This window comes from Tetranychus urticae, chromosome 1 (assembly GCF_039701765.1).
Source record: "Tetranychus urticae isolate SD_2017Ah chromosome 1, NJAU_TeUrti_SD_1.0, whole genome shotgun sequence".
NCBI classification, from domain to species: domain Eukaryota; kingdom Metazoa; phylum Arthropoda; class Arachnida; order Trombidiformes; family Tetranychidae; genus Tetranychus; species Tetranychus urticae.
In genome coordinates this window covers 10,279,453-10,289,150 of record NC_142958.1, presented here as the reverse complement: position 1 = coordinate 10,289,150, position 9,698 = coordinate 10,279,453, and the positions used below count along the sequence as shown (strand labels likewise).

Here is a 9,698-nt window from a genome sequence, read left to right as displayed (position 1 = left end):
CTATTTTGTTATCTTTCATTCAACTGATTGTTTAATGAACGTCAATTACATGTAAATGAATTAATATGTTGATTGTAAAGCAATTTTAAACTCATCGTGACTAAATCTTCTCTTCACTTGTTCCCATGTTTGTCAATTGAGATATTAATGTAACTGTGAATTTGATGATGATCATGATGATGATGACGATTGTATATTTATCTTAATTTGCCTTGATATCTTTAAGACAATTAGCATTTCCAGGTCAAAATAAGTTTAGATTGTTGATGAGATGGACAACAGATAATCCTTGATGGTCAACTTTAGTCTTTAAATATGTGAATCAATTCTGGTAATGGCACAAGATGAGCAAGATTAATTCATTTGATAGATAAACTGGGTCTTACTTGCGTCTACACTGTTCTCAACTACTTCCAATTGAAGTATTTAGGATTGAATGGTCGAATCTAATTAAATCTAATTGCTGTTTCGCCGTTTGTTGTGGACTCAAGTTGGCCATAGAGGTTGATTGAACAAACAGTATCCATGTGTGACTTCACGCAATGCCATTGACCAAAAGTTCAGTTAAGTAAGATGAGCCTAATAGTATTCCTTACTTGACTAAAAATTGAATCATTTGTTTGTTTAACCCATTTGGTTAATTAAGACAAGAGACAAAATCTTAATGATTTGTTTGCTTCTTTTTTTGTCCTCGGCTTTTCGCTTCTTGATTGATATCACATTATAAATACCAAAGAATATTTACAAATGTAATATGAGGCGAGATCGGGTAACTTGCTTTTTTCAGGTTTACTTTAACCGACAACTTATTGTTAAGTAAGGCTGTTTATCAGACGATGATGATAAATGACGATCAAAACAGGAGCTGAAGACAAAAGAGGAGACAAGATCCCATTATGATCACAATCCTTTGGCTTACCAATGATTTGTGACGAAAATTTACTCTTGCTCTTCATTTCTGTTCTGTTTCCATTCTTCTTTTTCTCTAAAGATTTATTTCTAGTTAAAGTCTTATTTTCTTTAAATATTTTCATCAAATTCATATTTGTGTTACGATATTATTTATAATTGTTTTTATTGTTTTTTCAAAAATATTTTCCCACAAGTATTTCTACTCACCATGTCAGTGCGTCTTAGACCCCAATCGCGTTCAAATGTTATCGTCGGCCATCACTCGGGAGGATGGTTTGAGATAGACAAAGGTCGATTTTCTTCTGTCGCGACATTGTTCGCCCCACTAATCACCTCTAAACCTAAAGTGAAAAGGGTTTTAATCCCCGACACCGTTTCTTTCTCATTTTTTGTGGCCTTTAAAGGCATGTTCCATGGAGATGAAATTAATGTAAAAGCAGATGAATTAAAGTTTTTTAAATTCCAACTTGCAAGCATTGGTGTAAAATTTTTACGCATTTATCGTGATAGCTCTGTTGTGGATAATCAACCCATCGTTATTATCAAGCAACTTTACAAATTATGGCGAGCAGTTATCCTTTGGCCAAGACATGAGTCTGATCGACTGATAGATAATAGGGTCCAACCATGTGAGTAACTTTTTTGATTATAATATCGTTTTTTGTTGATTCCATTAATTTTGTATTTAATTTCTGTTTGCAGTTTACACTTCTTTTGTGCCCAAAGAGACTCCATGTCAGGAGTTTAAGTTGTATGAAAAAGAAGATCTGGTGAAAAGCTGCAATTATTATAATATAAAATTTATACACGGAGATTTCAGAAAGAAACTCACCTGTGTTGGTCCAAATTATCTGACTTTTCAAGTCAGCAGAAAACAAATGATGAATTTATCATCAGCAAAATATAATACATTTGCGCGTTTTGCTGGAGACATAGATTATGTATTCCTACCAGCGCAAATATCTGAATACACTTTTAAAAAATTTCGACTTCTTTTTTCTCGAAAATTATGTACAGTTAGTAGAAAAATTTTTAGAGAATTCAAGGAGCAGCTGAATTATTTAGGCATTTCAATTGAAATCGCAGAATTTATTGTCAACGATCGCACGAATCAATATAAAATTCTAGCGAGAAAAAGTGGAAAATCTGATTCATATATTTGCAAGTTTAATCCTAGTTTTGCTATTAATCCCGATGAAGTCACGGATGAACCTATTATGAATATCACTCCACTATCAGAGAGTGATGAACAGCCAAAACCAGAACTAACGTCAGAGCCTCCAAAAAAAAGGAAATGTTTAATTTAAATATTGTAAAAGGTAAGTTAATAATTTTCATAAAGCAATTCAGTTACATGTCAATTTCCTCATTTTCTCATAATTTCCCTCCCTTATAATCATAATAAAATTTAAGTCATTCAAACACCTTTTGTTTGTCTATTTTCTCAAATGTTTAAAGTCGTTTAGTTTTATGTTGTTTATGTGATAAGAAACATTAATTTCTATGTTTTGTGTGTTTTTTAATCGATTGTTGGTGCTTCTAATCGATTCAACTTCAAGATCCATTGAGAACACTTGAAAAAGGTAAGTTCCTTGTTTATTATTCATTTATGAATAAAAGTTACTTTATTTATTTCATGTTTTGTTTCATGTGTTTGAATCATTTCTTATTTTAGTTTTATCGTCATCATCCATGGACAAGAAGAGCAGAAGGTGATGTTTCATCAGACTATTTTGGTTTCCATATTCATCCATATCAGAGGCAACTGGTGAAGCGTTTGGCTCTTAGTAGTTTAGTACTAGGTTAAGCAACACCAGTGAGATGAAGCGGCTAATGGAACGAGTTACTCAGTTAAAGGAGGATAAAATTTAACAAAGGTAAGATTTATAAGAGATTTTTCTATTTTCCAAGAGCTAATGAATTTCATTTTTTATATTTCATCTCTCAGGAACAACAACAGCAACTGCTTTATGGTATACTTCAACATGTATGTGTAATAACGAGCATAATACCAACCAGGAAGAATCGTTTTGTAGTTTACTTCATGTTCATTGGTTTTCAACATTCAAGATATTTTTAGTCCAAATTCGGAGTGTCAAAATGCCTTCCTTGACTATCACTTATTACCATCAAACTTCATCGTATTAAAGCCATGTAAGTTCACAGCAAATGTTAAATCTCGACGAATCTAATTTAGTCTATCTTTCTTTGAATCTCTTTTCATCTATTGCTTTACCAATCAATTTCTGGTTCAACTAATCGTGACAATCACCATTTCCATTGGTACAGAGACTTAATTTAATCAATCGACCATCTCACAGTGTACAGTCAACCTGGCTAAACGTCGTTGTTTGTTTGAGTTTATGGAAAACGCTAAACTAAACAGTCTAGCTGCGGCAGCGGCTCAAGCTAATACTGATAGATTAGCTGCATCAGTCGTGCGATCATTGAGTCCAGGTTCGTTAAACCCAAGTACATCGAGTTCACAAACAGGATCACCTAATTTTAATCACAAAATATCAGGCATACCCTGTGTCGCCGCCGCTTCTAGATATACAGCTCCAGTTCATATTGATGTAGGTGGAACGATATATACTTCATCCCTTGAAACTTTAACCAAGTAAGTCATTGTGAGGAGTGATATGTTAATATTAGCCCACAATAATATCAGTCGATCCTAGCCAATCTTTGTGTTGATCGACTCCTCCAATATTCTAGATGCAAATAAAGCCTTCGTTTCACTTTCTTTATTCAATATACTCCGAATACCTCTTGCACTTCTTCCTATGGTCGTTTCTTATGGGGCGAATGTAAGCATTTTCATTGTTTTTGTTATATCAGTTTTACTCTAATTTTTTCTCGTCTCTTTCAGTTTATTATTTCAATAAAACGTATCAATAAATATCTTCAAGGAGATGAGATAGACCCAGAAACTATTCAACATGAGCCGAATCCGCATACTCCAGTTGTTTTAAGAAATGGAACTTTTAGTTGGTCCAAAGATGATTCTTCTGTTCTCAATGGTATTACGCTCGATATCAAAGATAAAAGTTTAGTTGCTATTGTGGGTCAAGTTGGAAGTGGAAAATCATCCTTACTGTCAGCTCTTCTCGGTGATCTTTACAAAACCGAAGGATATGTGAATGTTTATGGGAAGATTGCTTATGTCCCTCAATCAGCTTGGATCCAAAATGCTACTGTTAGACAGAACATCACATTTTCACAGCCATATATTGAAGAGAAATACAATAAAGTATTGGAAGCATGTGCTCTAACACAGGATCTGAAAATATTAACTGGTGGAGATTTAACAGAAATCGGTGAAAAGGGCATTAATTTAAGTGGCGGTCAAAAACAACGAGTCAGTCTTGCTAGAGCAGTTTACGCAAACTCTGACATTTATTTCCTCGATGATCCTTTGAGTGCAGTTGATGCTCATGTTTCCCGTCACCTTTTTGATAAAGTCATTGGTCCAACTGGAATGCTAAAAAAGAAGACCAGAATTTTAGTTACCCACAGAGTTACTTTTCTACCTCAAGTTGATGAAATTATTGTACTTAAAGATGGTCAAATTACTGAACAAGGAACATATCATGAATTATTAGCTAAAAACGGTGAATTTGCTCAATTTTTACTACAATTTGTGAGTGAGCAACATGAAGAACTTGCAGAAGAAGACAAAGAAATAATCGAACAGTTAAAAGAAAAAATGGGTCCTGAGTTTGAAAAAAGAGGATCTATTGTTAGATCAGAAACTCTTTCCAATAGCTCAGATGGAATTCGTAGACGAACCATGTCCAATGCCTCACGTCCATCAACCAAAAAAGGTAACACTAGTCGAAGTATGTCACAGTTACGAGAAGAGCCTGAATCGACCAAAGGAAATGGTGAAAAGTTCAAATTAGTTGAAACTGAAGTCGCTCAGACAGGAAAAGTAAAATGGGGAGTTTATTGGGAGTTTTTTAAAGCTTGTGGCCTGGTTTCATGCTTGCTTGTAATTTTAGCTTTCTGTTTATCAAGTACTTTTAACTTACTATCGAGTCTTTGGTTGACTGAATGGAGTAATGACTCTCTTAATCCAGCGGCTGCTAATGATACAACTCTCAGAAACATTAGGCTTGGTGTTTATTTTGGTCTTGGACTATCGGAGACAACATTTACATTAACCAATAGTATTATACTGAACTTTGCTATTCTCAAAGGCGCTAGACTTATCCACGAAAAGATGCTTCACCGAATGATTAGAGCACCAATGTCATTTTATGATACAACTCCGTTGGGTCGAATACTTAACCGTTTCACAAAAGATATTGATGTTGCTGATGTCACTCTCACTTTCAATATCCGTCTCCTGATATCACAAAGTTTTCGAGCGATCGTAGCTATCATTGCTATATGTTTAGAGACTCCTTACTTCTTACTTGTTGTTATACCGATTGGCTTTGCGTATATTTTTGTCCAGGTAAATAATTTAAATTCATATTTTTGCATTGATTCAAATTAATTATTTTTTCTCTTCAGAAATTTTACATATCTTCTTCCAGACAATTGAAAAGAATTGAATCAGTCACTCGATCACCAGTTTACTCGCATTTTTCGGAAACTGTCTCTGGAGCTACATCTATTAGAGCTTATGACTGCAGCGAAAGATTCATTAATGAGTGTTATCACAGAGTTGATATCAATCACTCATCTTACTTCCCCAATTTAGGCTCTAATAGATGGTTAGCGGTTCGGCTCGAGTTTCTTGGAAATCTAATCGTATTTCTTGCAGCTATTTTTGCCGTGACTTCACGTGGTACTTTAAGCCCTGGTTATACTGGACTTTCCGTTAGCTATGCTTTAACTGTCACTCAAGTATTGAATATGTTGGTTCGAGCTGTATCTGATGTTGAAACAAATGTAGTTTCAGTTGAAAGGTGTTTGGAATACACTAAAACTCCAATGGAGGTAATTTTATATCTTTTTAAAACTCATTGGCGATTCCTTGGTATTCATGTAGATTAATGACTATTTTTCTTCTTATCAGGCACCCTGGGACTTACCACACAAGAGAACCTCATCAAATTGGCCTGACAATGGACAAATTGAATTCAAAAATTATAGCACTAGATATAGACCAGGTCTCGATCTAGTATTGAAAGACATTTCTTGTACTATTAAACCAAATGAAAAAGTTGGTATAGTTGGTCGAACTGGAGCTGGTAAATCTTCTCTTACATTGGCTCTATTCCGAATCATTGAACCGTCTGGAGGAAGAATAGAAATTGATGATCAAGATATTTCTCAATTAGGTCTTCACAATCTTCGCTCAAGACTCACGGTTATACCTCAAGACCCTGTTCTATTTTCTGGAAGCTTCAGACGTAATTTCGATCCATTCGAGAAGCACACCGATTCAGACATTTGGAAAGCTTTAGAACTTTCTCATTTGAAAGGCTTTGTGGATTCTTTAGAATCTGGTCTCAATTATGAAATCGCCGAAGGCGGAGAAAATTTAAGTGTTGGACAGAAGCAGTTGGTTTGCTTAACTAGAGCTTTACTTCGTAAAAGCAAAGTTTTAGTTCTTGATGAAGCTACTGCAGCAGTCGACATAGAAACTGACGAGCTTATCCAAGGAACAATTCGTAAAGAGTTTTCCGATTGCACCATTGTAACCATTGCTCATCGTTTGAATACAATTATGGATTATGATAGAATAATTGTAATGGATAAAGGAACAATTGTTGAGTTTGATTCACCTGCAAATCTTCTTAAAGACACAAAGTCAATCTTTTATTCGATGGCAAGGGAAGCAAATCTAATATGATGAATAATTAGTCATCTTTTCAAACACGCAAACTCGCACCAATACAATACTTTGATGTCGCCTTTTCAATTATGTTTGCAACTAATCATCTTTGGAGTTATTGATCAAGTAGTGTCCAAATTTAGCTCATTTCTTCTATTTCGTGTCTCGCTGGACTTATCTAGTCTATAATAATTTAAGCAATAACATCTCTCGATTTCCTCTACGACTTCACCTAATTGAAGAATAGCTGCTCAATCATCTTTACTGCTCTCTATCAACCTCTTTAAGTTCTTCCTTTATATTTTTTATCAAGTAAAAATCATGTGGCCTTTTCTCAAATAATATGTTATAATGAATCATGATTAGGATTGAATTTTAAACCATAAAGCATAAAATGATAGAAATAATAAGATTTCTAAATCTAGCTCTTTTCAAAGTATAGCTAGTTCAACGCAAAAGGCTATCTTTGTGTTGAATCAAACACCAACTTGCTTGAAAATCATAATCATCTTTCAAAATTTCATTTTATGTACAATTAGTTGACAAATCATCCGATATTCCTCTGAAGGTTCTCTATTGTATAAGCTTGTTTTCCTCTTTAACCGAGTCATATTTTTTATACCTTTTAACAAATAATCATATTGTATGTTATTATAAACGTTTATAAACATTTTAAAATATAAATAAAATTATCTTCTATGCTTATTGGACAATATTAAAATGGCTTAAATCGCCTTCCAAACAAAAGTTCATATTTTAATAACAATTTGTTATCTTTTAGACAATTAGCATTTCCAGGTCAAAATAAGTTTAGATTGTTGATGAGATGAACAACAGATTATCCTTGATGGACAACTTTAGTCTTTAAATATGTGAATCAATTCTGGTAATGGCACAAGATGAGCAAGATTAATTCATTTGATAGATAAACTGGGGTCTTACTTGCGTCTACACTGTTCTCAACTACTTCCAATTGAAGTATTTAGGATTGAATGGTCGAATCTAATATAATCTAATTGCTGTTTCGCCGTTTGTTGTGGACTCAAGTTGGCCATAGAGGTTGATTGAACAAACAGTATCCATGTGTGACTTCACGCAATGCCATTAACCAAAAGTTCAAATTAAGTAAGATGAGCCTAATAGTATTCCTTACTTGACTAAAAATTGAATCATTTGTTTGTTTAACCAATTTGGTTAATTAAGACAAGAGACAAAATCTTAATGATTTGTTTGCTTCTTCTTTTGTCCTCGGCTTTTGCTTCTTGATTGATATCACATTATACCAAAGAATATTTACAAATGTAATATGAGGCGAGATCGGGTAACTTGCTTTTTTCAGGTTTACTTTAACCGACAACTTATTGTTAAGTAAGGCTGTTTATCAGACGATGATGATAAATGACGATCAAAACAGGAGCTGAAGACAAAAGAGGAGACAAGATCCACATTATAACCATAATCCTTTGGCTTACCAATGATTTGTGTAGAAAATTTACTCAAGCTGTTCATTTCAATTTTAGAGTTTGAATATACAACTAGTTTTTTCTCTTTCCATTCTTCTTTTTCTCTAAACATTTATTTCTAGTTAAAGTCTTATTTTCTTTAAATATTTTCATCAAATTCATATTTGTGTTACGATATTATTTATAATTGTTTTTATTGTTTTTTCAAAAATATTTTCCCACAAGTATTTCTACTCACCATGTCAGTGCGTCTTAGACCCCAATCGAGTTCAAATGTTATCGTCGGTCATCACTCGGGAGGATGGTTTGAGATAGACAAAGGTCTATTTTCCTCTGTCGCGACATCGGTCGCCACACTATTCACCTCTGACCGTGAGGTCAAAAGGATTTTGATCCCTGACACCGTTGCTCCTTCAGTTTTTGTGGCCATTAAAGCCATGTTCCATGGAGATGAAGTGGATGTTGAACCGGAAGATTTAAAGAAATTTACTGAGCAATTGGAAAGCATTGGTGTGAAAGTTGTAAAAGTTTATCATTCTTCTTTTGTTACCGACGATAGACCAATGGTTATTGTCAAGCAACTTTACAAATTATGGCGAGCAATTATCCTTTGGCCAAGACATGAGTCTGATCGACTGATAGATAATAGGGTCCAACCATGTGAGTAACTTTTTTGATTATAATATCGTTTTTTGTTGATTCCATTAATTTTGTATTTAATTTCTGTTTGCAGTTTACACTTCTTATGTGTCCAAAGATACTCCATGTCAGGAGTTTAAGATGTATGAAAAAGAAGATCTGGTGAAAAGCTTCGCTTATTATAATATAAAATTTACACACGGAGATTTCAGAAAGAAACTCACCTGTGTTGGTCCAAACAATAAGACTTTTAAAGTCAAAAGAAAGAAAATGATAAATTTATCTACTTTGAAATTCAAAACATTCGAGCGATATGCAGGAGACATAAATTATGTTTTCCTTCCTGCAAATATATCGGAATTCACTTTTGATCAATTTCAGTCTCTTGTTTTGAATGAAATGTGCACCATCCCCATGGAAAAGTTTGAAGAATTCAAAACAGAGTTGAAGACCATCGGGCTTTCTATTGAAATCAGTGATCTTATTGATGTAGACCACAAACATCAATATAGAGTTTTAGCCAGGAAAGCCAAAAAGGATAAATCTAAATCTTTTGTTTACATTTGCGAATTTAATCCTAAGTATGCCATAAACCCAGCTGCAGCCACGGAAGAACCAGTTGTGGAAATCACACGATTGGAGTTGAATGATGAACCAGAACCAGAACAAGAACCAGAACCAGAACCAGAACCAGAGACAGAGCCTCCAAAAAAAAGGAAATGTTTAATTTAAATATTAAAAAAGATAATTTGATAATTTTCATAAAGCAATTCAGTTACATGTCAATTTCCTCATTTTCTCATAATTTCCCTCCCTTATAATCATAATAAAATTTAAGTCATTTAAACACCTTTTGTTTGTCTATTTTCTCAAATGTTTAAAGTCGTTTAGTT

At 33.8% G+C, this 9,698-nt stretch overlaps 2 protein-coding genes across 3 annotated transcripts; both read left to right on the top strand.

The window, feature by feature from the left end:
- Nucleotides 1-2,519: 2,519 nt before the first annotated feature.
- Nucleotides 2,520-7,408, top strand: LOC107361035 (multidrug resistance-associated protein 1). Of its 2 annotated transcripts, XM_089266815.1 has the most exons (7): nt 2,520-2,789; nt 2,861-3,066; nt 3,202-3,532; nt 3,631-3,722; nt 3,785-5,374; nt 5,434-5,862; nt 5,942-7,408. In XM_089266815.1, exons 4-7 carry the CDS (start codon nt 3,699-3,701, stop codon nt 6,719-6,721), a joined length of 2,823 nt encoding a protein of 940 aa, XP_089122941.1. In that variant the 5' UTR covers nt 2,520-2,789; nt 2,861-3,066; nt 3,202-3,532; nt 3,631-3,698; the 3' UTR covers nt 6,722-7,408. The 2 variants fall into 2 exon arrangements, with proteins under 2 accessions (XP_089122941.1, XP_025016421.1); XM_025160653.2 differs by lacking the exons at nt 2,520-2,789; nt 2,861-3,066 and having other exon boundaries at nt 3,240-3,369; nt 3,436-3,532; nt 3,584-3,722.
- Nucleotides 7,409-7,928: 520 nt separating this feature from the next.
- LOC149094551 (uncharacterized) lies at nt 7,929-9,652 on the top strand. The gene is made up of 2 exons (XM_089266816.1): nt 7,929-8,826; nt 8,900-9,652. The coding sequence occupies exons 1-2, from the start codon at nt 8,406-8,408 to the stop codon at nt 9,535-9,537; spliced, it is 1,059 nt and encodes a 352-aa protein (XP_089122942.1). The 5' UTR covers nt 7,929-8,405; the 3' UTR covers nt 9,538-9,652.
- Nucleotides 9,653-9,698: the final 46 nt, after the last annotated feature.